Source organism: Molossus molossus, unplaced genomic scaffold (assembly GCF_014108415.1).
Source record: "Molossus molossus isolate mMolMol1 unplaced genomic scaffold, mMolMol1.p scaffold_m16_p_5, whole genome shotgun sequence".
NCBI lineage: Eukaryota > Metazoa > Chordata > Mammalia > Chiroptera > Molossidae > Molossus > Molossus molossus.
The window spans coordinates 36,539,437-36,567,273 of NW_023425388.1; the positions used below are offsets into that span (position 1 = coordinate 36,539,437).

General features: G+C 38.8%; 2 protein-coding genes and 1 non-coding gene across 4 annotated transcripts; 2 read left to right on the forward strand and 1 right to left on the reverse strand.

The window, feature by feature from the left end:
* Positions 1-6,848: 6,848 nt before the first annotated feature.
* On the reverse strand, positions 6,849-8,530 carry ACTRT3 (actin related protein T3). The gene is made up of 2 exons (XM_036243901.1): positions 8,331-8,530; positions 6,849-7,767 (listed from the first exon to the last, which is right to left on the reverse strand). The coding sequence occupies exons 1-2, from the start codon at positions 8,528-8,530 to the stop codon at positions 6,849-6,851; spliced, it is 1,119 nt and encodes a 372-aa protein (XP_036099794.1).
* A 1,754-nt stretch (positions 8,531-10,284) lies between these two features.
* Positions 10,285-10,357, forward strand: TRNAV-AAC. Its single transcript has one exon. It is a non-coding gene; the product is annotated as a tRNA-Val (tRNA).
* Positions 10,358-12,120: 1,763 nt separating this feature from the next.
* MYNN (myoneurin) lies at positions 12,121-27,837 on the forward strand. 2 transcript variants are annotated; one of them, XM_036242858.1, is made up of 8 exons: positions 12,122-12,314; positions 13,156-13,452; positions 18,462-19,255; positions 19,996-20,155; positions 21,915-22,093; positions 23,169-23,252; positions 24,237-24,323; positions 26,057-27,184. In XM_036242858.1, the coding sequence occupies exons 2-8, from the start codon at positions 13,187-13,189 to the stop codon at positions 26,317-26,319; spliced, it is 1,833 nt and encodes a 610-aa protein (XP_036098751.1). In that variant the 5' UTR covers positions 12,122-12,314; positions 13,156-13,186; the 3' UTR covers positions 26,320-27,184. The 2 variants fall into 2 exon arrangements, with proteins under 2 accessions (XP_036098752.1, XP_036098751.1); XM_036242859.1 differs by lacking the exon at positions 23,169-23,252 and having other exon boundaries at positions 12,121-12,314; positions 26,057-27,837.

Here is a 27,837-nt window from a genome sequence, read left to right on the forward strand (position 1 = left end):
AGCCCAAACACCAAAGGATCTCAAGTTAGACTCCTGATCAAGGGCACATACCTGGGTTGCAGATTTGATCCCCACCCCACTCAGGATGTGTGAAGCAACCACTCAATGTGTCTCTCTCACATCGATGTTTCTCTCTCCCTCTCTCTGCCCCCCTACCATCCCTCTCTTCCATTCACTCTAATTAAAAAAAAAAAATCAATGGAAAAAAATATCCTCGGGTAAAGATTAACCAAAAAAAAAGCCTGATAAGCCTTACAGAGAGAATACATGAGATTAGCTTTGTACAGGCAGGCATGAGTTATAGTGTTTTTGGATACGAGTTCATTGTTAATGAATCAATTACATATATATTTTTTAAAGTGTCTTTAAACAGAAACACAAATAAAACAAGATTATGAATTGATCAATTGATGAACATGTTGTGATCAGAGGCTCAGAGGAACCTCATTCTGTATTTCCCCTAGGAAAAATGGTTTGATGTTCACTAAGTCTGTGTTAATGGTGACTTTATAGAACACAACTACCACAGGTAACAAGGATCAACTGTCCTTGTAAAGTAGTGAAACACACATTGGACTTTCCAGCACAAAATTACAGGCAGATAACCATTAAAGTTGTTATTTTAAACCAGAAAGTGATGGTAGAGTTAATGTTAGTCATCTTTCCCAGGCAAACCAAAGTAGTATTGAGGTGCCACATAGTAAATAAAACACTGGACTTGAACTTGGGAGGCCTTGCTGCCAGTCCCAATTCTGAAAATAATTAACTTAGGCAAGTAATTTAAACCCCTCTAAGCATCAATGTCTTCATCGACCAGAGGAATTTAATTCTTGTAGCCATAAGAAGTCACATTTGCCATATTTACTATCTGCAAAGGTTGTCATGTAAATTATCTCATTAGGTAACATTGATAACCCTTTCTTACTCCAAAACTATGTAACTAAGAGAATCATTTTGACAAAATAAAAAATATATTAAATGTTTGTAACACTAAGAATTTTCCCATGTAATGTTTACAAGACAGAGGGAGGATTTCAAATATAAGAAATAGACAACAGCTGTGGACTCATTTTTGAATTTTGTTAAATGAGTTTTTTTGTTGTAGTTATCCTCACCTGAGGACACTTTTGCATTTATCTTCAGAGAGAGCAGGAGGAAGAGAGAGAAAAACATCAATGTGAGAGAGACACATGGACTGGCTGCCATCCACACAACCCCAACCAGGGCTGGGGACAAACTGCCACCGAGGTAAGCGCTCCCAGCAGAAACTGAATCCAGGACTGTCTGGTCCACGGGCAGAAGCTCTAACCGCTTAGCCAAACCGGCCAGGGCTAGCATTTTCTCTTTTTAAATGAGAAAAAGGCAAGTATTCTCAGTAGATGGCCATCTTTTGCCTCAGGCCGGACATCACCACTAACTTTGTAAATGTGAAGAAGGAAAAGTACCACTAGATGGAGCAGAAACAAAATACATCTATTCATTTGTGGTTTAGGGAATCCCAGCAGTCTTCAAGAGATCTTAAAAAGATCATCTTCTGAGAAAAAGAAAGCTTAGTGAAGCTAGCTGAGTTACTTTCAAGAATCTAGAAAATCAGAACTAGATCTTCATTTAGTTACCTATCCTGAGCTCTTTCCACAAAAACCATGCTGACTGGGGAAAATTATTTTTCCTTCTCAGAGAACATTACCAGCCACAGGGCATTCTAGTTTTCTCAAAATTAACTGTATAAAGCTAAGAACTGTATTAGACAACACTCAGGAACATATTTTAGTTAATAGGCTGGGATACTACAGACTTTACATTTGCAAGTTCACTTACATGATCCTCCTGACTGACTCTTTGGACCATCAGGTCAGGATTCAGGCTGGGTAACTTGTCTTAATAATACAGGCCACTGGCTACTATCTCTCAGCAACTGCCCCCAGAATAGCTGCTTTAAGGGGGTCAATACACTGACTTGGGATGAATCCACACATAAGCCTAGAGTGAAGTTTTGGGGATGAGTGGTCAGAATCGCCTGGGGGTTGTTGCCTTTAAACTAGTGGGCCATCAGCTTATTTTCTTTTCTGAAAGAAAACCACACATTCTTTGGGGCATAAATTTCCTTGTCAACTTTTTTTTCTGTCTGACGCCAGTTAATATTTTGCATTCAAAGGCAGAAACAAAGATGAAAAGCAACGACCATTAAGGAACAGTTTTCATTGTTTTGAGAACGAACATATTGGCTCTTCTAAATACGTATGAAATGCTTAATAATCTCACCCCCTAAAAAAAAAATCACTGCACTTCCACACCCAATTGAGGGACTGGTCGAGGAAGCAAAAAACCTCAACAAAATCCCCAAGCAGGCACTGCATTGTGCTACAGTGATAAAGAGGAACAAACCAGAGTAGTAGGGTTAGAACAAAAAGCACCTCACAGGACCGGCTGGCCGGCCGGCTACTCAGCTCACTGCCCCTTCATTTGGGCCAATTTTTGGAGGTGCCTCCACGTGTCCTTCGGGCCTTTGCAACCACCCAGGTCCAACCTGCAGGCCTGGAAGCCCCAGGCCCACGACTGCCGGCGGAGGGAGACGCGCAATCCCGCCTCCCTCGCAGTGGGAAAGCAGACCGCGCCGCTCCTCCCGCCGCCCCCCGCAGCCCCCCACAGGCTGCATGTGTCTGAGCCCGGTCCCGGATGCAAGTCCCACAGCTCAGGGAAGTGCACCGCGCGAGGACCCGCTCCATTGCTCTCCCTGCGTCTAGAGCCTCGCCCTTGGCCCCCAAGAAACCCGCGGCTGACAGAGCCCAACTCTTCGCGGCGGCAATGGGCACCTCCGGAGAAGCCCCAGGCCGACCGCGGCCTCCGGGCGGGTGCGGGGGCTGGGCGGGCGAGCACCGCAGGCTCCCGGGACGGGTGAGAGAGCCAGACGCTGGCATTTTTTTTTTTTTTCTGTCTAAACTGGATGGTGGACGGCGGTAGGCCGAGGCTTTTCCGCTCGCTGAAAACCAGCGAGAAAAACAGCGCGCAGAGGACAAAAGCACCGCGCCTACGCCCTACTCAATTAGGGTTAGATAAAATCCGGCCGTCACCCGACCCGGGCCCACCCGCCTCAGCCCGCAATGCGCCGGGCCGCCTCTCCTTTTAAAGGAGCGGCCTGCGCCTGCGCCATTGGCCGAGGCCCATCCGGCACAGCTCTCGCGAGATCCGGCCTCGCAACACCCCCCCCCCCTTCGAAGTTCTATTTCCGGTTGTGAAGTTAGTGGCCGCAGATCCTCACGTTCATTTAAGGGAAAGACTTGGATCTTTTCTTCAGATTTACTTTAAAAGTGAAAATTAATGTGTGCATCAGAGTGCCGTTTTCCATCCGCTGTGGACCAGGCGCGGTGCACTCGACTACCTTAATAAAACCAGAGTTCACAGAAAATCTTGAAGGCGGGAGAGAAGAGAACAGTGACTTTCAACTCTGATGGTCACATGTAGAGAATTTAGATTCCCAGGCAGCACTGACCAGGTCAGACTCTAGGCTGGGTTCCGTGGGTTGCCTCCGACTTCCTGCTCTGACCCCTTCTTTGAATGAATTCTCTACAACATCTTGAGCAGAGGATGGGTTATATTCAGTATAACTACTTCATTCTTAAGCTTCACAGTAAAGACTGAACCTACTTTTTGTTAGGAAGGGTTTTCAAGCATTGATTTTGCTTTAATGTATCGTGATTAGGTTTTTAAAAAGGAACAATCCACCATAAATAGCATGGGGGGGGCGGTTATAATGACCAGTATAATGATGTTTTATGAGTAACTGGCTTAGTTAGTTAGTTAGTTAGTTAGTTAGTTAGTTAGTACTGGCTAATCTTAATTGTTGTTTACTCGTGTTCAGTTGGGTGAACTCTGTGGAATTGCTACCGGTGCTTAAATCAGAGAAAAGTTAAATGTTAGGGGGGTCAGTGCCAAATGATTGTAAAGGTAGGGAATATATAAACGGAGTTTTCACATTTTATTCCCTATTCCTAGATTATGGGACAAGGATCATTTATGACCTGGAGTCTACAGAATATTCCAGACTGGCTGTTGGGTTAACTACCTAAGACACTAGGGTTAAGGACTTGGTACCTGTCTAACATGGCAAGCTGCTTTGGGATCACTTTAAACTTAAATCTTTTAACCTGTTCAGATCTCAGTTTCTTAATTTATAAAATGGAAATACTTGTCTTTCTGGGATGGTGAAGTTTAAATTAGATAAACATATGATTAGCCCTATTTCCTTTAGTTTGAAAAAAGCACTTTAAGAATTCTAAAGTGAGCAATTTCGATCTCTCTCTCTTCAGTGCTTGTGAATTTATTGAGTGCAGTGTTAGTTGTTCGAACTGCCCTCAGTTTCTACACCTTATCTGATCTAGTCTTGCTTATAGTCACTAAAATGGGAGACACATGCCAACAATTGAAATGTACTTCTTCACAAATGCTTGACTCAGTCAAACTGAGCAACTGCTACTTGTACATGGCTATGCTTTTTTTTTTTGTTACAGATGTTTCTCCTTTTTTACCCCATTGACACCTCCCGAACCCCCCCCCCCACCCCATCCCCGGCTTTGTTGTCCATGTCCATTGGTTATGCGTACATGCATATAAGTTCTGTGGCTTATCTCTTCCCTCCCCCCACCACCTCCTCTTCTGAGGGTTGTCAGTCTGTACCCTACTTCCACGTCTCTGAGTCTACCCTATTCCGCAGACTGTTATGTTTATTATATTCCACAAATAAGTGAGATCATGTGGTATTTGTCTTTTTCTGCTTGGGTTGTTTCACTTAGGATAATACTTTCCAAGGTCCCTCCATGTTGTCTCAAAGGATAAGAGATCTTTCTTTTTTACAGCTACATAGTACTCCATTGTGTATATGTACCACTGCTTTTTTATCCATTCGTCTACTGATGGACACTTGGGCTGTTTCCAGATCTTAGCTATTGTAAATAGTGCTGCTATGAACATGGGGGTACACATATTCTTACTGATTGGTGTTTCAGGCTTCTTAGGGTATATTCCTAGAAGTAGGATCACTGGGTCAAATGGCAGTTCAATTTTTAATTTTTTGAGGTAACACCATATTGTTTTCCATAGTGGCTGCACCAGTCTGCATTCCCACCAGCAGTGTAATAGAGTCCCATTTTCTCTACACCCTCGCATGGCTATGCTTTTTATACATTGGCGTCTTTGTCCTAATGTGCCCTTTGCCAGGAATGTACTCCTGGTCAATTTCTATATCTGCACAACTACTTGGAGTCCACCATAGAAGGAGGAAAGGGGACAGCGATGAAAAGGGAAAATTCTCAATCCCTGTCTTCTAACAACATATCTAGTAAGGAAGATAGATAAGCAAACCAAACAATAAGACTGCATAAATAAAATGGTCAATGAACGGAAATGTGATATAATGGGCTGGAGGATAGACATAATCAATTTAGATTCCAGGGAGAAAGTAGCATCTGAACTGGACCTATAAATTATCTAAATCTCTGAGCAAAAATTTCCTTTAGGGACATTATCTCATTTGAACCTCACCATGATTCTGTGAGACAGATTGGGATTAGCAAACCCACTTTATGGATGAGGAACTTGATCTTCAAGGTGTTTAAACAATTTAAGTCGCACAGCTGGTAGGTGGCAGGGCCTGGACCCAAACCAACATATGCTGCCCCTGACTTCTGAGGGAAGGGTTCTCCATTAGGTTTAAATACCAACTCTCCTTCAAGCCCAGCCCCAAAGCCAAGTCTACAAGAAAGTCTTCCTTGAGCTCTCAAGGTATTTTCCCTCCTATGAAACCCCAGAGCAATTTTATACTTCTCTTAGGACGCCAAATCACTTTCTCCCTTGTATTATTATAATTAAGGTGTGGATATTTCTCATAATAGACTGCTGGCTTCCTTGGGACAGGATCTGACTCCTGATTTGCATCGAACATATACTAAATACTTTTAGTTATGTCAATACTGCCATCATTCTTTCTGCTATACAGATCATTTCAGACCTTCCTTTCCCCTTCACACTTATCTAATTAGGTACCAAGACTTGTATGTTTTTCTTAATTTCTTCTTTTTATTTCCTATTGCCTATAATCTTGAGTACAAGGCTTTACTTTATTTCTACTTTTTAACTGATCATCAAATCTCCAGGGCCTTCCCAGTATAATTTATCCTCCAAATTATTGCCCCATTTGTCTTAATTCCCTTATGTCTTCTGCTTTTAAATCTTTAATTGTTCCCCTTTGCTTATACAACATTTAACACAAAGTCTTCCGGTCTCTGGCCTTAATTTACCTTTCTAGTGTTGCTCTTATTCTGCTCCATATGAGCTTCATTTTAACAAAACCATTCTACTGAACATGCCTTGAATATGCATGCTTAGTTCATTTTTATCTCTAGCCCCTTGCTCATTTCCATTTTACTTTTCTGGATATCGACCCTCTTTCCCTCTCCCCCTACCCGTCCTAATGCCACCCCATCCATGATGGCATACCTCTGCTATGAAATCTTTCATTATAGCAAGCAACCTTCTTTCCTTAAACTTCATCAAATTAAATCTATATCACTCATTTGGCACATAACGTGTTGCACCACAAGTTGTTCTCTTTCCAAGGAAAAGGTAAGATCTCCAAAGTCAAGAATAGTTTCCTCTTGCATTTAATTTGGTTCTACTCGATAAACATCTGTTGTCTGACTATTTCATCATTATTTTCCCCCATTATAGAAATGCAACAGAGACATGGACATACCAATAATGGAAATATTTTGTTCTCCTGGAAACATAATATCCAAAGTTTTCTGTCCCACACACTCAAAACATTTTCTTGTAAGTATTTATTTGATCTGTCTTCAGAAGCATCTCTGGTGTACTATGTTGGGACCAACTTCTTTAAATTCTGCAGCAGTGATCCACATGTCCTGGAAGGCAGACAGGGATGCAAGAATAGAGCCCCCCATCCATACCAATATTTTCCTTTCTCGGGGAGCTATAACCTGCACAGGGGTATTAGCAGGTGCCACATTTGCAATATCTTTAATTAGCCGCTTGTCTAAACCAGGGAACAAGGTTGATCCCCCAGCAAGGATAATGTTGGAGAAAAAGGAATTCCTCAGATCCATATCACATTTCATTATACTGCTGAAGCACATCTTATCAATACCAGGAGTCTCAAGGTTCATGAGAGATGGAGAGAAGAGGGCCTCTGGACATTTGAAAAGCTGGTCATAGAGCTTGATCATCTTCCCATCAGGTAATTGGTAAACTTTCTCTATACTACCAGGTTTCTTGGCCATTTCCTCTTCATAGTTCATTGCCACATAGCAAGAGGTTTCCTTAATGTCTGCGACGATCTTTCTGTCTGCAGCACTAAGCAGCATGATGCCATGGTCCTTCAGCAGCATCATGAGGTAGTTGGTGAGGTCAAGGCCAGCAAGATGTAGCTGGTTGACACCATGAGGCAGACAGTAACCTTCAAAAATAGGCACACACTGAGTAACCCCAGCACCTGAATTCATCACAAATCCAGTTGTGAAGCCAGCAGCAAAGAGAGCCAGCACCCCCTGGATGGACATATAGAAGGCAGGAACCCCCAAATGCTCAAAAAACACTTCAGTGATTTGTTGTCGGTTGGCCAGTGGGTTCAGTGCTGGCTCAGTAATCAAAACTGGGCCATCACAGGGCTTTAGCTTCAGGTTATGGTCATAGATATGTTTCCATGTGATCTCCATGTCCCCCCAGGAAGTAATGAGACCACGTTCCACTGGGTAGCTGTAGAAAAAACAATAGCATAAATGGCAGTTTCTACCCTTTAAACCTGAGTTAATCCCCCTATTTATCACCAGTATCCCTTTATAGGCAATAACTGCCACAGTTTCTCAGAGAAGGTAACTATCAGCAAAAGTAGAACAGTAGAACAACTCTTTTCCTTTACAATTTCTGTTGCTTTCCATTCCCTACACCATCTTTGGAAAACTCTTTGTGACTTAAAAATGTTGGAGAGTTAGGGGTCTTCACATAATAGTAGTTTTACTATCAATTAATCTAAGAAAATAACCCAAATGACAAATGTACCATGAATTAAGTGAACTTGTATTTAATGAATGATAACGTTATACTCTGAGTACATTTGTATAGATCCAGAGAGCAAGTAATATTCACTCATTAGATGCTTGGTATCTTCGGAGATTTGTGGCCCGTGCATTTGCAGTAACGCTGGCTGGCTGAAACTCTCGGGCTTCCTTACCTTTTCTCTCACCCTTGCGCACCTTATCTGGTCTGGGCTCTCCCTCCTTCCCCTCTCCGCGGGTCCTGCCCGCCAGAAAAGGCGGTACCTGATGGACAGCGAGGTTCTCCGGTCCTGCGCTTCATCACCCACGAACAGCTCCCGCGCGCCCTCGGCCGCCAAGCCGTGGCCTTTGACACGTCCGATAATGTTAGGGTAGATGAACTGGGGCTCCCGGGACCCAGCCAAGCCCGCCTTGATCACATCCGAGCCGTTGTCGATTACCACCGGTGGCTGGGCGTTGCTCATGCTGCTGACGCCGCCGACGCCTCTGGTCGTCTGGCGGCTCCCACTGGCCTGGCTGCTGCCCGCCCGAGGAGGTCAGAAAGTGCGGGGCGCAGCCCCTGCCGGCCTTTCCAGGTTCCAATGATGCGTGGGAGCCGAGAGCCTGGGACGTTGCGTCACAAAGACCCCACAGTGCCTGAGGCCCGCACTGGCTGGGAACAGGGACATCCACGGGCCCATAGACTCTTCGGAGGCACAGTGTGCTCCAAACGACTGCTCTCCCCGTGGCTTCTCTCTCTAACCCCTGGAATCTCGGAATACCATTATCGGGAAAACCTGATTTTCTCCCCCCAAGATACAATCTAACCCTTCGCAGGTGGCTTTCCCTAATACCAGGATGAGCTATAGAAACAATTTTATTTCCAAAAGTCATTGAATTCCAGTTAATAAGTGTCCGTCCAGGGGCCTGGGGAAAACTAGAATACGTTGTTGAAACTGGAAAGAGGTGGAGAGAGATTTGAAGAGAAAACTGTCCCAGCAGGGAGGGCATGGTCCCTGTTTTTGAAACCCAGTCAACTTCTGTAAAAAGAGTGGGGAAGAAAATGCTAGGATTTCAAGTGGGTTTTAACAAGCCCTGACTGGGTAGCTCTCAGTTGGTTAGAACGTCCAACCAATACTCCAAGGTTGTGGGTTGGATCCCTGGTCAGGGTACACACAAAAATTAATAAGTGCATAAATAAGTAGAACACCAAACCTGCTTCTCCCTTCCCCTCTCTAAATTCAATAAATAAAAATTTAAAGTGGATTTTAACATGATTTTACTGATATATGGAATCTAATGAACAAAATGAACTAACAAGCAAAATAGAGACAGAATCATAGGTTGAGAGCAAGCTGACAGCAGTCAGGAGGTGGATGGATGAGTGGGGGAGATGAGTGGAGAGATTGAGTAAAAAGGAAAAATTAAAGAGAAGAAAAGTAAAGTGGGTTTTAAAAACTTTTAGTAGAATCTTACTATTTATTTATTTGGGCAATCTCATCAGGTTACCTCCCAGGATAATATGGAAGCTAAATTCTTATTCTGAAAAATTCTGGATTTTTTAGGCTTAAGGGTGTGTCTGCCTCTTTGCAGTATGTGATATTTCTTTAGTCATATGAAGCTCAGACTTAGAAACATTTAAGTACCTTGCATGCCAAAAAGTGCATCTTGGTGTTTGATTTTCCCTGCCTGGCCTTAATTTTGCACACCCTAGACTCTCGGCCCATCCCTAGAGGATTTTAAATTAAGTATGCAAATTAGAGGCCCTGGTCTACAGAAACAGGGGAGGAAATTCAAAAGCTATGTATCCATCCCTCCACTAGGGGTTTAGAAGAGTCGCTTTCTCCTTGTTAAATCCCAGCCTTGGGGTTTGGTGCGGCGCGCCGCTGGGGGAGCGGAAACTCTGGGATGGGTGAGGGCGCGTCCTTCCAGGCCAGCGAAGCGGGGAAACTCAGCAACGCGACACTGGGGAGAGAGACCTAATAAACAATTCTTTCCCATAGAAGAAAGGGTACCCCAAAGAAGGGCAACTAGCGGGTGCTGCGGGGGCGGCTTTTTAAAAAGTGCACGCAAATTTCAATTTTTGAAATAACAGTACTGTTCAATTGGACATATGGTTATTATCCCTTTTCTGTCTTTCTGTTAAAAGTGACATTAGTTTTTCTTAGCTTTAAGAATAAATGAACTACACATTACAATACCTATATCTAGGCTACTCTGAGGACAAAGTAGCATGTAGGTTTCCGTAGTGTAGTGGTTATCACGTTCGCCTAACACGCGAAAGGTCCCCGGTTCGAAACCGGGCGGAAACAACTTTTCCCTAAAAATTACGTGTTTATTAATGGTGTAACATGTACACAAAGGACTCCAGACTTAAAACACCTTTTTTTTTTTTTTTTTAGTTTTTACTAATGCTGTAACTTGTACAAGAAGGGCTCTAGACTTAAAAAAAATTTTTTAAGTTCAACTCACAACCTGATACTGGAAAAATAATGTACAGCCTAGAAGGGGAGATCAGTGTGAGAAAACAGCCTTCTCGGCTCCTTCCTCCACTGTTGCCCAGTGTGCCCTACAGCTTTGCTCCGCTACAGCACTCTTTGTAGAAGTCATTTGGTTTTCCATTCGTTTTCCCGTTAACAATTCAGATTTTTCTAAATGCCAGACACCATGCTTTAGTCTTAGTCTATATACTTAGTCTCATGCATGGCACCTAGGAGAGACTCATAAATATTTCTGAATTAATAAATCAAAAAGGGTTCCAACAAAAAAGTGAAATCAGAAAGAAAAGTGTACTAAGATAAAATTGTTAGATAGGACAAGGGTCTCACGTCTGGGTCATTCTTACTAAATGTTATTCTTGCTAAGTGTTAAAATGTAGCACAGTGTTTTACATACCAGCTGTAAACAGGATGGGCTTGACAGGAACTAGAATAGGTAAGTGTAGCCAACTGCAAGAACGGAATCAGCAGTGTACTTGACCAAATAGTGTATATAAGCAATAGTTAAGTCTTTCTTCTGGGAGAGTGCAAGTAAATAAAACTACCTTGCAACGATCACCTCTTGATTTTTAATACAGAACCCCAAGCAGCAAATCCCTTGTTCAGTAACAAAAGCAAGAACCAGCCTCACTTTTCCCCTTACAAACATAACAGTTACGGTTTTATGCACAAATGTAATTTTTACTGAGTAGACAAAAATAAGTTACAAAAAAGCAAACAGAATCTGGTTGGAAAAATCTTAGGAGAGAAGAAACGAATACATTCAGTTGAGACTATATTTTAGAATAAAGTTGTAAGCACATTTCCTATGGTCCTGACACAACTTTTAACAATAAAAAATGTTTAAGTTTTGGTTTTCTGAGATTTATGATATCTGCGGGTACTAGGAAAGAATCCGCCATACCATAACATGACTTATCTTACTGTTTCTGCCCTTTTTGGATATTATGAAAACTGGCATCCCTTTCCTTAACCACACAAAATCTGAATTCGAGGTAAATAATTATATTAAAATATTTTCAACCCCGGCTCAGAACCTTTTCCGGTATAACGCCCACCTTCCTCCACTGTTGCGCATGCCCAGTGTGCCCTACAGCTTTGCTCCGCTTTCGCGCATCAGACTTCTGTCTCCAGGTAAGGGTTTCCTGGAAACTGGGCTACAGTTGGCTGATGCAAACAAAACCCAGGAGGTCCCAAGAGCTTTCGGGTATGTAAACTGAAAAGGGGCGATCAGTCTCAGCTCAAAAATTCCCCATGGCTGCAAGCCCAGTGCACAAAGCAGTTGTTCACCAGAAAGGGAAGGATGATGAGAGAAGACAAGCAACTACAAGCCCCAGCATGCAGTGCGCAGTCTGGCTCCTGGAAAGAGGTGTGCGGTGTAGCTCTGCCGGGCCTCGGCCCAGATGCGGGCCCAGCGCGAGACGCCTGCTGTCGGCCGACCAGAATGCTGAGAATGAAGAAGATAGGCGGGGCGCTGTGAGCGATCCCAGAGGTCTCCTGTCTTTGACGCTCGCTATTTGGGGAGGGGGTATCCCTGGCATGTGAGGTGTGTGTTGGGGGGCGGGGGTGCATCTTTGTGGTCCAGCCAGTTCAGCCTAGGCTGGTATTGGACGTCCGCAGTCCTAGAGCCTCCGGTGTTGCCGAGGGACTCCGGAGCCGGATGTGACGTTGCCGTGGAGGGAGAAGGGAGAGGCGGAGCGTGGCGTGGTGACGTCCTCCCAAGATGGCGGAGAGAGAGTGAAGAAACAGTGTCCCGGTTGGGTTGCTATAGGTGAGTTCTGTCTTTACCTCCAGCCCAATAACCCCGCTCTTTCCAGATCCTGGGCCACTGTGGGCAGGCACCTGGGAGTTCGGGCTCCAGTAGGGACGAAACTGTTAACGTGGGAAGTTGGTCGAGGCAGTCCGGTGTTGGCCTTGGCTACAACCTCTGCTGTGGGAATTTGGGGAAGTGGGAGCTGGGCGAAGGGCAGGGCAGCAGAAGCCGGGAGAGACCGGCTTTGGTTGTCACTCTGGATGCCCCCTTGAGTGGAGAAGGGGGACGTGTGGGGGTGTGGCCCCTTCCCGGTGAGGGACGGAACCTTTGACAACTCTTGGCCCTGCTCATTCTCCACCCGCTGGGCACGCGCCTTGCGTTTTGAAGCAACTGTGTACCGCGGACGCTAACAGGTTTCGGTGATTTGAGAGCAGTTTAAAAGAACGGGTACCGTGGCTTTTCCTCAGGAATTAGTTTTTAATGGTTTAATTTTATCCTGACATATGTATGGCTACTGAGCTTAAATGTCTGAAGGGTCATCTGGTGCAAAAGTGAGAAATTTTGTAGTGCTTTTTTTTTTTTTTTTCCCAGCTTGTGGAAGTGTTTTCACTCATTGCCATTTGTTGATGTGTCCAAAGGATTGTGTTTGTTGGCCAAGATGAAACAAAAAGAACTTATCCCTTCAAAAATTTTTTACCATATCTGTTTGATAAGAATTTTCTGGTGGGATAAAATGAGAACTGACTTTTTTCCTGTTCATGTTATATCCTGTGTCCCTTCACCCCTTAACCAATTGCTTGGGTGAATCGTTTGATGAAAATTTAGGATTACTGATTTACTATTTCTTTTTGTCTTTTAGAACAAGGGTAAAATTCCACTCAGATATCAAAATGCAGTATTCGCATCACTGTGAGCACCTTTTAGAGAGACTGAACAAACAACGAGAAGCAGGTTTTCTTTGTGACTGCACCATAGTGATTGGGGATTTCCAGTTTAAAGCCCATAGGAATGTGCTTGCCTCCTTTAGTGAGTATTTTGGTGCCATCTACAGAAGCACTTCTGAGAACAATGTCTTTCTTGATCAGAGTCAGGTGAAGGCAGATGGATTTAAGAAACTGTTGGAGTTTATATACACAGGAACTTTAAACCTTGACAGGTAAAGTACATATTTTATTTCATTTGTAAAAGCTAATCCATAGTCTTAAGAGGAAAAGTACATTTGTATTGTTTACATTCAGCCCCTGAACCCGGAATCTTCAAATATTGATATGCACAATGTTGTTTTCCTTTTTTGTTTTTTAAAGAAGCCAATACCACTGATATTGATGAACAGACTACATTTTAAGCACAAAAAAGCACAGATGTTAATGTGATTAAAGCCTTGTTTCTGTTACATTTGATTTACCTACTGAAACAAAGCCTGTGATTTTATTTATTTATTTATTTATTTATTTATTTATTTATTTTAACCTCACCCGAGGACATTTTTGCATTTTTTGTTCAGACAGAGCAGGAGGGAGAGAGAGGAAGAGAGAGAGAACATCGATGTGAAGGGACACATCGAGTGGCCGCCACCCGCACAACCCAACCAGGGCCGGGGACAAACTGCAACCGAGGTACATGCCCTTAGCGGGAACCGAACCCGGGTCTCTCTGTACCGCAGGCCGACGCTCTAACCGCTGAGCCAAACCGGCCAGGGCAAGCCTGTGATTTTAGTTAAGTAAATTTGAAGATTAAACACAGTGAATTCTAGTTTCCCCTTGCTTTTTGGTCTTTATGTTCCTCTGGTCTCTCTCCCCCACTTTCTGTCCCCTGCCTCTTAAGTTGTTGGGGTGAGAGAGTAGATGGAGAAAGAAGGAAGAACCTCTGTGTTCTTTTAATAGTGCTCCCATCTCCAACTATGAATAGCAATGTGCAGCATCATGTCCTGATATTGATTCAGGAAAATAACTTCATTGCAGTATAAATGGCAGTGACTCCTGTTATCTCTGTAAAGTTATCAATACTAATGATAGGTCCAAGGTACTCAAATGGTTCTCTAACATGCACAATGCTGTCACTGTACTAACAAATGTAGGTACTGAGAACTTTGATAATGAAGGCACTGTCTGTTTCCCATATACAGTGATATGTGTAATTAGCATAATACCAATGCATTCATTAGTTTGTGGGGGGGAATGGTGGAGTGGATAATAAAGGAAGGAAAATCCAAATTACCCTTGTCGTCTTTCCTCCATCTCTTATGAAAGTGTGAACATGAATAGGTCATAATCTTATGCAATAGAAAGATTATGGGCTTTAGAATTAGATATTGCCTGTCAGTCACTATGTCTCTTTGAGCAAGATGCAACCTCTCGGCCTCAGTTTTCCCATCTGTAAAAATGAGATGGTAATAACTACCTTGGTGTTACTATGAAGATTAAAGATTTACTTGAAAGCCCATCTACCAATGAACATTAGTTTCCTTGGTTTTTCTCTTCTCTACCTTCCTCTCCCCTTTTAATTTCACATTTCTTGGGGGGGAAAAATGAGGGGGGACAAAAAAACATGAACCAGCTGGAATTCTGCCACCCACTGATAACCACTGTTAACACTTTGAAAAATATTTTATTCTTTTCCAGATCATCTTTGTAGATATATGCATATACACATTAAGCAAAATCCTTCCTTCTCTTTTACATTGCAGCTTATCATGAAAATATACCTCTTTAAAGAGTTAGAATCATGATGTTTATTCATACTTTTGAAAAAGAAACATACTGTTTTGGAATTACTTTTTAAATGTTGGTATAATGAAATCTTTGAGTCAGTTCTGTATAAGTGAGTAAAGGAACAGAGCAGTGTCCCTACATTAACCTCATGATAAATTATTTAAATTTACTAAGTAGACTGACTATAGAAATGCCTTTAATTAAAAATTCAGAGTATTTAATATAACTACAAAACCAGTGCATCTTGGTTGCTCTTCAATTTACTGTTTTCCCTCTCTCAAATAACTTTGCCGGGAAAATCTTGAGTGGATCTGAACATGCTGAAGAGCATCTGACTTTGCCCTTTCATGCAAAGAACCAATAGAAAGAAAAGCCAGATGTTTTGCTCAATCTTTCTTGGTACATATCTTTCCCGAGGATCTAATTGTTTGAGCCCAGCCAAAAATATAAGAGAAGACTTTACCAAAAAAAGAAAATCTATAATTTAATGACTAAGAAAACAGAAGAGCCTGGCCGAGGTAGATTGGTTAATTGGAGCATCATCCCTTACACCAAGAGGTGACAGGTTCAATTCCCGGTCAAGGCAAATACTCAGGTTGTGGGTTTGATCCCCAGTCAGGGTGTATATGGGAGGCAACTGATCAATGTTTCTCTCTCCTTCCCTCTCTCTGAAATCAATTTTTAAAAAATTAGAAAGAAAGAAAACAACTGTAAAAGAAAACAGGATAGCAGAGAATTAAGTAGACTTGGGAGCTCAATTACCTTGTTCAAATTTTAGTTCTAACACTGTTATCTTGGAAAAATTACTCCAGTTATTTTGGACCTTTGATCCTTCATTTGTATGTAAAATGGAGATTATAATAGATTTCTCAGCCATGTCCTGAGGATTAATTACTCATATAAAATATTTAGGCAGATCCCTGCAATATGTAATTAAATGACTTTAAATAACTGTTCAAAAGGTAAAAGCAAATTTTCAAGCACTGTAACTTCATGTTTAAACAAAAGCACATCAGTTACTGACATAAACAAATGCTAATTGGTTCTCTTAACTGTAACTGAAATTATAGGCCATATATGAAATAGATAATTTATATTAATGTTTTAACGTGTGAGTCAATGCTAGTTCACATTGGTCTTAAAGACTGTCTGACTTTGTTACCTGTTTGGTGGTTCATTTTATGGAGCACTAAGCACAATTATGAGACCAAAGTATAAGAAGTGATAAAGTAAATTTGGCTTTCATTCTAGTGGTATCTCTTACTTAAATAATTTAATAATAGATTATGTACCAAAATCAGTAAAAATGCTTAAGAAGAAATATAATGTTTTTAGAGAATGACAATGCTATGTACATGGAAAAAAATATTTTGTATAAAAGATGAATAAGGTTATATTTATATTTGGGGCATTTGTGCTGTATCTTTGTGAATAGAGAATTAACTTGATTTCAAAGATCATTGATTATATATATGTTCCAAAATTATAGCCAAGAGCCATAAGAAAAGAATATCTTAAATAATGTTTTCTTATTTAGGGGAAAGACCCAATTTGCAAACAGATTATGTTCCAAAGTGTATTTGTAATGTTTAGGGACTTGTGATGGGTGTTCTCAGAGAATAAAGTGTTCCTTAAACTGGTGATTAGGTTTCCAAACTAGCCTATAAATCTAGTCTATAATCAGCTGAAAAATGATTATGTATATAATAAAAGACAGAACTTCAAAAGCTGTTGTAATGCTAAATTTAAAAAGGAAACATACAGGTGGCACTTGAGGCAAAGCAGGTTTAATTCGGTTATGAGAAAATGAATAAAGATTTGTAGATACTGTAGTCCATATACTTTCAATGATCTGAGAGGTTCATGACACTAGTTATTTTTTATTTCATTTCACGTTTTACTCTTTTCTGGTTCATATATATAATAGGGAAAAGAGTTATTTTTTCCTGGAGAATTAAATATTTGGAGGAAATGGCAAGTAGAAAGGTTACTTGAGGGAGGCGTTGTGTGTGTGTCCATGTCCTCAAATAATTAGAAGGGTCACATTTTTAGTGTTAATACCACTCAACTCTGATTTTACAGCTGAGAAAATTGAAGCACCCAAAGATACTAACTTACTCTAATTAATTCAGTTAGTAATTTCAGAGCCAGTACTGGAGTAATCAACCTTTTACTACATTGTAAACTTCTGGAGAGCAGAGACTATGAGATGTTTCCGTTTTTTTTTGTTGTTGTTTTTTTTATCCTTATCCAAGGACATTTTTCCATATTTTATTCGGATAGAGTGGAAGGGAAAGAGAGAGAAACATTGACGTGAAAGGGACACATCCAGTGGTTGCCACCTGCACGACCAACCAGGGCCGGGGACAAACTGCAACCAAGGTACGCGCTCTTAGCGGGAATCGAACCCAGGTCTCTCTGGACCGCAGGCCTGTGCTCACGCTCTAACCGCTGAGCCAAACTGGCCAGGGCAATTTGATGTTTCTAAATGTCACTCATAGTAACCACCCATAGTGGATGATCAGTAAATATTGACTAGAATGTTGAACAAGGTGACTTAAGTTTTTGTATATAATTTTAATATGACAGACTTGCTGGCTATCTTGGGTTGATATCTCACACACACATACACACACACAAGTGGAAGGGTTACAAGAGGGAGCACATTCTAAAACCTGTTTCTTCACGTGTGATCCATGGACCAGCAGCATTGGCATCACCAGGGAGTGTGTTAGAAATGCAGCCACCCAGGCACAGACCTACTGAATCTGATTCTACATTTAACAAGCTTCCTTGGTGATTAACATGCATAGGAAAATTTGAAAAGCACCATTAAAGTCCTTCAGAAGGAGGAGAGCAGAAGAAGGTAATAGGAAACAATTTTTTTAGACTTTCTGTTGTCAATCCAGAAAAGTTGGTTACTATCTGAAGAGGCCTCAGGATGAATGGGAGAAGGCAGTAAGTTGCCAACAGCTACTTTTATGTTCCAAGTGTTTTTAAAATGGGTAGAAATTTTGCCTTGGCCAGTGTGGCTTAGTTGGTTGAGCGCTGTCCTGTGCACCAAGAGGCCACAATTTGGTTGGATTCCCAGGTTGCCGGCTCCATCCCCAGTAAGGAGCGTGCAGAAGGCAGCTGACTGATGTTTCTCTCTCCATCTCTCTCTCAAATCAATAAAAACATTTTTTAAACAGGTAGAAATTTGAATATTTAATTTTTCTGTAGTGGTACATAGGTAGCTGTGAATCACCAGTATTTTTCATCTTTTCCGGTTCTATAAAGCTGGAAATTTTTGTCTAAATATTACTCTGAGTGAATGAATGAATGAATTTTGTAGATTTGTTTTCATCATTCTGCTTCATTAGGTCTTTAAAAAACATTGAAATATACATGCAGCTGTTTCAAAAACAGTTTTTCTTTGATCAGAATGTTGTCATTTAGCCTTGTTTCCTTACAGTTGGAATGTTAAAGAAATTCATCAGGCTGCTGACTATCTCAAAGTGGAAGAGGTGGTCACTAAATGTAAAATAAAGATGGAAGATTTTGCTTTTATTGCTAATCCCTCTTCTACAGAGATATCTAGTATTACTGGAAACATTGAATTGAATCAACAGACTTGTCTTCTTACTCTACGAGATTATAATAGTCGGGAGAAATCAGAAGTGTCTACAGATTTAGTTCAGGCAAACCCTAAACAAGGGGCTTTAGCAAAGAAGTCGTCTCAAACTAAAAAGAAGAAGAAGACCTTCAACTCCCAGAAAACAGGGCAGAATAAAACAGTGCAATATCCCAGTGACATTTTAGAGACGGCATCAGTTGAATTATTTCTAGATGCAAATAAATTGTCCACACCTATAATAGAACAGGTTGCACAAAGAAATGATAATTCAGAACTTGAGTTGACATCAGTTGTGGAAAATACTTTTCCAGCACAAGATATTGTGCAAACTGTTGCAGTGAAACGGAAACGTGGAAAATCACAGCCAAATTGTGCTCTGAAAGAGCACTCTATGTCTAATATAGCCAGTGTCAAGAACTCTTATGAGGTGGAGAGCTCTGGCGAAGAGCTGGATCAGAGGTATTCCAAGGCCAAGCCAATGTGTAACACTTGTGGGAAAGTATTTTCAGAAGCCAGCAGCTTGAGAAGGCACATGAGAATACATAAAGGAGTCAAACCTTATGTTTGCCATTTGTGTGGAAAGGCATTTACCCAGTGTAACCAGCTGAAAACGCATGTAAGAACTCATACAGGTAAGACTGATTTGTGGGAGATATAATTGCTTGTATACTGTGACTGAAATAATACTTTTTATAGGGAACTTATTAATATACAGTGTTGACTATGATCAAAATTTGATATATACTTGTATTCATAAAAGTATTTAGGATGTTAAACTGCTGAAAATTTCTTTGTCATTGTGAGCAAGTGTTTAATGGCTATTTGTTTTATTGTAACTGATACTCTGTAGTCCTAATACAGAAGCTCTTTATACCATTTTTCCTCATAGTTAAAATAAACATAAATGTATCTAGCTTAGTAAGTATTTAACACAAAGATAGACAAAGATATTAAAACTGATAAAGAGAAAAAAGTAATTACAACTCGGGCCAATTCTCAGATTTTGCCAACACATCTCTTCACCTGCTTCCTAGACTTTGTCAATCTCTGAACATTTATTAGCATTGCACAGTATTCGTTCCTCAGCTTCTATATTTGTCTTTATTGGTACACTTAGATGTAAGATGTAATATGTATTTCTCTTATTGATCACCTTTCACTGTTATGAATTAAGAAACACTAACTTCTTTTAACTCCACTGTTGTTTTCAATAAATCTAGAAGAAGAGATCCTATTTGTTTTTTTACTTCTAACAATTAACATTTTCTGAATACTGAAACGAGTACTGTTGATGGACTCTTGAAAGCTTATATGACTTAAGCAACTAAGACAATATTTCTTTCTAAATACAGATTTTATTTACTTCTGTTAGGTGAGAAGCCATACAAATGTGAATTGTGTGATAAAGGATTTGCTCAGAAATGCCAGCTAGTCTTCCATAGTCGCATGCATCATGGTGAGGAAAAACCCTATAAATGTGATGTATGCAATTTACAATTTGCAACTTCTAGCAATCTCAAGATTCATGCAAGGTAAAAAATAAAACCAAAAAAAAGTTGTCTGATCTTTGAGTCTGTCATTCACCATACCCTTATGAATTGACTACTGTATTAGAATTCAGGACAGTAGAGTTCCAATTGTGGTTCACCATACAATATTCTTAGCACATTCAAGGAAGCTGTGGTGGGTGGAGGGAAATAAGTGTGGGAGGGAAATAAGATCAGAATGGTAATAAGGTGTTCAGATGGTGTGCAGTTTTATAGGCTGTTATAAAGCTTTTATTCTTGAGATTGAGAAATAAGTGATGTGATGCTGCTTGCCTTTGAAGAGGACCACTCTGGCTGCTATATTTGGAAAAGATTATAGGACTGCAAGAGTAGAGGCAAATTTACCAGTTAGGAAGCCCTAGTTGTAAAACCCAAGTGAGACTGATTTTGGTTCAGCTAGCATGGTAGCAGTGGGAAAGATAAGTAGCAGATTCTGGATGTATATAAATGTAGAACAAACAGAATTTGCTGCAGATTTGATATGGGGTATGAAAAGAAAGAAGGAAGGTAGGTCAAAGATGATTTTGACGTTTGAGCCTGACCACCTGAAAAGATGGAATTACTATTAACTGAAATAGAGAAAATTTGTGGATAGAGCATTTTAAACAGGAGTACAGGAGTTGTTGGAATAGAATTCTGAATGAGTTAAATTGTAGATGACTATTAGACATCTGAAAGGAGATACTCAATACACAGTTGGCTATCTAAGTCAAATTCAGAGGACTGGTTTGATCCGAATATAAGAATTTGGGAGTCATCAACATATAGATAGTACTTAAAGCCATAACACAGAGAATGAACATGCATAGAAAAGGGAAAAAAGGACTGAAGTCATGAGACAGACACTAAGAGTTCTGGGAGATGGGCAAGAAACAGAAAAGGTGTCTAGGAAGGAGCAGTCAGTATAGGAAAAACACCAAAAGAGTGGGCTGCCCCAGAATCCAAGTGAAGAAAATGATTCCACAAGGGAGTGATCAGCTTTGTCCAATTCTAATAATAGAGAAATGAAGACAGAATTGATCTGGATTTAACCAAGTGAGAGGTCAGCAATTGTTTTTAACGAAAGCAGTGTTAGTAGAGGCTAATTGGGAAGAGATTAGTAGGGAACCGATGTAAGTAAACAATTTGGAGGCTCAAGTTTTTGGTAAGTGGGAGCAAAGAAGTGGAGGTCAAGGGTCTCTTTTAAGATGGGAGACGTTAAATTTGTATGTTACAATTCAATGGGGTGGGGAAAGGGCATGATGTAAGATGGAGAAGAAAATGTGGGAGTGATATCATTGAGTAAGACAAGGGGAATAGTATCGTAAGTATACCAATGGGAGTAGTTGGATTCAGATGAACTCTCATCCTCTGAGTTAAGGAAAACAATGTCCATAGGTGGAGAGTTGTGATGGTGGAAATTTTCAGATTGCTTAAATTTTTCTCAGTGAAAGAGGAAGCAAAGAAATCAGCTAAGGGTGAGGAGGTTCTGAAGGTTTGAGGAAAGAGTTTTGAAGAATGAGTGGATGGACAAGCAAAAATAATTGCCTGCAGAATTAGGGGCATACTTGATAACCCTGAAAAGATGATGGCAAAACTTTTTGACCTGATCTCAGAACTACTGTTTTGATAACAACCTATTGGTTTTAAATACATATAATTGGTCTGTTAAGATGAAATAAAATACTGTATGAAAAGTGCTTGCTATATAAATTGACCTCCAAATTATTTTACTTAGCATATAACTTTATTTATTTACTAATAGGAAGCATAGTGGAGAGAAGCCATATGTCTGTGATAGGTGTGGACAGAGATTTGCCCAAGCCAGCACACTGACCTATCATGTTCGTAGGCATACTGGAGAAAAGCCTTATGTGTGTGATACTTGTGGGAAGGCATTTGCTGTCTCTAGTTCTCTTATCACTCATTCTCGAAAACATACAGGTAAGAATTTGATGTGGAGAGACTGCTTAAAATAAGGAAAGTTGTAAATAAAAGGGGAAGTTGAGCCTTTTCAGAAAGTAGATTATAGACGGTGTTAGTTATATATCTGTTGTGTTTGTGTTTTTTGAAGCTTTTTATGTTTATAATTTTTAGATAATAGATATAAAAACACCTATTTTCTAGAATAATACATAGTGGATGAAATTTCTATCATGGAACATATACATTAAAAGCAGATGATTTTGACAATCTTGAGTTGAGACATATTTTATGACCTTAGAAAAACTCCTTAGCCTTTTGAAGTTTCTTTTCCCTTGGATAAAACTATAGAGTGAAATTAAGGGGTAGGGGTGGGTTTGGGTAGAACACTGATTTTATAATTTTTAGGGCTTTTTTTACACAGACATTCTTATTGCAAATTAAACAAATACTTTAAATGCAAAGTATCAGTTCTGAAAAAAATTTTATTCAGAGGTTTTCTTTTTTTTTATATGTTTTTATTGATTGTTTTTTTTTTTTAGAAAGGAAAGGAGAGAGAGACATTGATGTGAGAGATACATTGATCGGCTGCCTCCTGCACGCCCCCCACAACCTGGGCACGTGCCCTGACCAGGAATCAAACTAGGACCTCTCAGTCCATGGGACGATGCTCAATCCATTGAGCCACACAGCCGGACAGGTTTACCCTTTTTATAGGGTACATTTTTAATATATTTTTTCTAAATAATTTTATTCCTCTTTAATACTATAGTAGATAACAAGAATTGAAATATGGATTGATGAATTTACAATTATATAAAATTTTTTAATTATATAAATTTAATTTACCCAACTCTAGCCTAGAAGGACATTTACAGAAATAAAGTTTTATTATATGAAAAGCATCAGGTTACATGAATAGTATAAAATTACTAATATTTATTTCAGTTAGATCACACTGAAAATACCTCTAAAATAAAATATAAAGAGGCTTTAATTTAAATGATATTTTAGAACAGCTTACTTTAGATTATTGTAATTGATAAATATTATGTTGGTATAGTACACCACTTCGCTATCTTTTATTTCCATCTAGGTGAAAAACCATACATATGTGGTATTTGTGGGAAAAGTTTTATTTCCTCAGGAGAGCTCAACAAACACTTTCGATCCCATACAGGTCTGTGTTTAGGGAGAACGTATTATTTTTTGTTCTCTCTAATTTCTTTTTATGTAAACCTTGGCTTCTAAACCACTATGGACTATATGGTATCTATTTATACTTTCAGTAATATTTTAATGCATAAATATCACCTTTTCATTTACTTATTTTGTTGGGTTTTTTTTTAGTTATTTGTAGTGTGAATTAAATTTGGTAGAGAATTGTATAGATTCTCTCAGAGGTATGCCAGAAAATCAATAGTTTTTTTAATGATTTTGATTTAATTGCACAGATGTACCAAGAAATGAAAAGGAATCAGTAACAAGATAATAGATTTTCTTATTAAAGAATATTCAGTATACAACTTCTAGGTATACATTTTTATATTGGCATATGTTTATTGTAAGAGGTATTATGTAAGTAGTATGAAGAAAGTATTGAATGTAAAGAAATTTTTAAAGGATAAGGCCACTTTGAAAATGTGCTGTTCCAACTTTAAAAAAACAAATTATCCCTCATAATTCTAGAATAGTGTGAGCACCTAGGAAACATTTGATAAATGTATTGTCAACTTAAAGCATTCAACAGTTCTTATTTCAAAAGAATTAGAATTTTGTATCATTTTGTCAGTTTTTAAAAGGATTTTACCATTTGTAAGCTTTCACAGAACAGAAACCATAATTATGTATTTTTAGCCCCACTATATCTCTTAGTCAGGTCTGTCATATAATTGTACTCATTAAATGTCTGATAGAAATAAAAAAAGTTTTTGTTTTTTTTTTAGTTTAAAATTTCTGTTCATGAAAATGCTCAGTCTTTCCCAAAATGGGGATGCTATGTGTATAGAAATTTTTATTTCATTGTATTAGAGCCAAGTGATTAAAATGGTAATTTGAAACTAAATTTGAAGTGTAGTTACTTTTGCTTTATATTCATAAACATTGATATTTTTGTCTTAGCCTCTAAAATATTACGGTTTTAAACTTTTAACTTATTTTTCAGGAGAAAGACCATTTATCTGCGAATTATGTGGAAATTCTTACACAGATATTAAAAATTTAAAGAAGCACAAAACAAAAGTTCATTCTGGTAAATGCTTATGTTTTTTAAAAATTTGGTGCCTTCATATTGGTACTATCTCTTAAAATGTTGAGATGAACATTATAACAGTTCAGATTTTTTTAAACTAGGTACAAGGAGGAAGGTAGCTTTATAATTTGCACCTAAGTTTACTCTGAATTTCTTTTCATATTAACCTAATACATAATATTGAAACATTTTCTCCTTTAAAAATCTGATTTGTGAACAATTTCAAAAATGAAGGAATATATGAGCAAACTATACTAGAGTCTGGGGCCTAGAGTTTACTCTAGTTATATGAAGAGAGGGCCATCATGAACACTAATCCATATGTATATATGGAAATAATGAAATAAGGAAGCCCAAAACTGTTACATAAAAAAAGAAAGCAAGAGTTAAAAAATGTAAGTCTTTTGCTTAAAATTTATACTTGAAAAAGCTTCACTGTGCTTAACATTTTCTTCATGATTAGAATCAAAACAAAACACCAGGCTTCTTCAGTGTATAGAAATGACAGTGAGTCTTTGATAATAAACATAAACATAAGGATTTAATTAGTAACACCTAAAGAATGCATTGAGCCAATAATTCAACAAAAATTTATTAAATACCTCTAAAGTACACATAAATACAGGGTATATGAAGTTGAACAAGGCATAGTCTAATCTTCAAAGAACTTAAAATTTGGTGTGGGAGACCAGAAATCTAAATATGATTACAAGAGAAAATGTAGGCTATACTAGAGACACAGAAGTGCTGAAGATGAGATTAAGCACTTCTGAGGTATTGGAAAGGCATAATCCTGGGGAACTTGCAGGATTGAGAAGAGTTCAGAGGATACAAATGGGAAAGGAAGGATTTATTCCAGGCAACAAGGTGCAGGCTATATTCTTAGCTGGTTGAACTGAAGAACCGAGTTAAATTTTATAAAAGCAAATACACAGTTTTGTCTAACGAGGATAGTGAGACTGGAATCATGTTAGTACTTTGGATTGTCAGGAGCATGGTAAAGCTACTGGAAAATTTGAAGGCAAAATGTATCTTCAGTTGATGTGATAATTATTCCCTTGAGTAGAGCAGAATTTCTCACTTCTGAAAATATATGAAAGTGCCCTATTTCTGAACTTGAATTTACAGAATAGTATGAATGACTCATTAATATAGTTAGTGAACAAATAGAGTACAATTGGCCCTCGTTTATCACAGTTAATAGTTCCAGACTACTGTGATAAATGAATTTCTGTGAAGTAGGATTCTTTATTTATATACAGTTGTCCCTCACCACTTCGGGCTTCAATGACTTCACTCTATTGCGGTTTTTTCAAATATAAAAAGCCACGACCATTGAAGCGTGAAGTGGTGAGGGACGACTGTATTATTATGTGTATAGTAGTACTGTTAGGTACTTTAGTTTAGGATTCAAGACATACCTAAGTTGAGTGTTAAGTAGCAATAAGAGATACATGTCACAAACCAGTATATAAACATTGACAAATGACTGATAAAATAGATAAGAAACAACTCACCCTGGACTAGAACAATTAAGTCCATTTTTATCATGGAGTTGGTGTTTGGGCCTCGTCTTGAAGCCCATGTTGGAATTGTATAGATAATGAGGGGAATTCAGCAAAAGAGAAGTAGCCTGAGTAAAGGTGTGGTGGTTGGAATGCAAGTTCTGGGAATGGTAAGAGTTTTTGTTTTGTTTTTAAAGATAGTATAATTTTTTTCCCCTTCCATTTCAGGGGCAGATAAAATTCTAGATTCTAGTATAGAGGATCATACTTTAAGTGAACAAGATTCCATACAAAAAAGCCCTGTATCAGAAACTTTGGATGTGAAGCCTTCTGATATGACTTTACCACTGGCCCTTCCACTTGGGACTGAGGACCACCACATGCTTCTGCCTGTCACAGATAATCAGTCTCCTACATCAGATACATTGTTGAGGTCAACTGTGAATGGGTATTCAGAACCACAGTTGATTTTTTTACAACAATTATATTGACTTTAAGAGAAATGTGGAATTGCTAAGACATCTCTGGTAAGGTGCATATATTCATGTTAAATTACCATTCTTTTGAGTTGTGGCCATTATTCATTCATTGAAGTAAAGGCACCTGATGCTGCATCATAACTGCAATTCCTATTTTGAGTTTTGGCTTTTATGTCCAGATTATACACACAGCTTTTTAAAAAATGAAGTATACTACAGTAGCACTATTGTGGATGGTTAAGTTTCATTTTCTTTTAGAGCTGCCTTAATTCCATTTTTATTTTGCATTTTAGAACTGCCTTTCATTTACTGAAGTGTCAGTTTATATGATTCAGTTTTGACCTGTGGGATTTAAAATTTTTCTTCCCCTCAATATTTAAGCAAAATCCATGATGGTATCAGCTCAAGAGTGTTGTTGTTACTAAGCTCCATAGCCAATACATAAAAACTGAGGGAAAAAATAAAATTTTATATTTCTGCCTAAGAAAATTTAGGTATTGAATAAGAATTGTGCTATTTATTAATATATTCCATTGGAGGTAACTTTTCTAATGAAACAAAAAAAAGTGTTTCTCTTAAGAGCTAGAAAAACTGAATATAAATTTTTGTTCATTTTAGAACTCAGTTTTCTGGAGAAAACCAGTGGTCAATACTTTTGATTTGAGTTGCCTGAGACTACAGTTTCAAAATAAATTTTAATAGCTATTTGGTGTTTTTACCTTGTTACAAGACAGTTTCAAATTTTGATTCAGGTTATGTTTTAATAAGTTTACAGATTACTGAAGATGAGGAAAATATACTGAGTTTTAAAATTTTTTGACAAGCCTCTCTTATACCTGTTATGCACTTTTTAAAATATTAAATTCTAAAAGGAATTTTCTAAATATAAACTTAATACATACTATAAATCACTTGGCTTCTGAATTTGATACATTATATTACATAGATTTAAGAAATTAACTTCAATTATAAGTAAGCATTTGAATGATCAGAAAGCCAGTTTATTAAACATTTTATATTTGAGTATTCTATAAGTTTTGAGTTTTAAAATTTTATAATAAACCACAACATTTGGTGGTGGTTTGTAGTTTCACAGTAGCCTTTTTCCTTCCTAATGAACGTAGAAAATCCAATATTCTGATATTTGCTACCACTGTTCCCCATCCTACTTTTCCCACATACTGATTTATTTTACTGCCTGATCTTTGGACATTAAATTATCAGTTTCACAAAGTCGGTTCCTTTACTGCTGATCGAACACCATGGTGACATTTATTTCTGCCATGCATTAGTTGTGGCTTGTTTTTGGTCTTAAACTACACCTATAATAAAGTTAATGTATTTTCTGTTGGTATTGATTCTTTAATTGTATTTTCTCTGGGGTCCTGGGTCATAGGAACCAACTGGAGGACATAATAAAATTAGTTCTTTTTTGTGAACTGTAGAAATCGTCACCATTTCGCAACACATTCAGCATTTTTGCAATAAATTGCCACCAGTGGAATTGACTTAATTGAATAGAGTTTGAAA

Bases quoted from the DNA above. Each gene is read 5' to 3' on its own strand.
- ACTRT3 (XM_036243901.1), bottom strand. From the start codon at position 8,530: ATGAGCAACGCCCAGCCACCGGTGGTAATCGACAACGGCTCGGATGTG. The intron at 7,768-8,330 runs GTACCGCCTTTT...TTTTTTCTACAG, and splicing joins AGAACCTCGCTGTCCATCAG to CTACCCAGTGGAACGTGGTC.
- MYNN (XM_036242858.1), top strand. From the start codon at position 13,187: ATGCAGTATTCGCATCACTGTGAGCACCTTTTAGAGAGACTGAACAAA. The intron at 13,453-18,461 runs GTAAAGTACATA...GTTTCCTTACAG, and splicing joins GGAACTTTAAACCTTGACAG to TTGGAATGTTAAAGAAATTC. The intron at 23,253-24,236 runs GTCTGTGTTTAG...CTTATTTTTCAG, and splicing joins ACACTTTCGATCCCATACAG to GAGAAAGACCATTTATCTGC.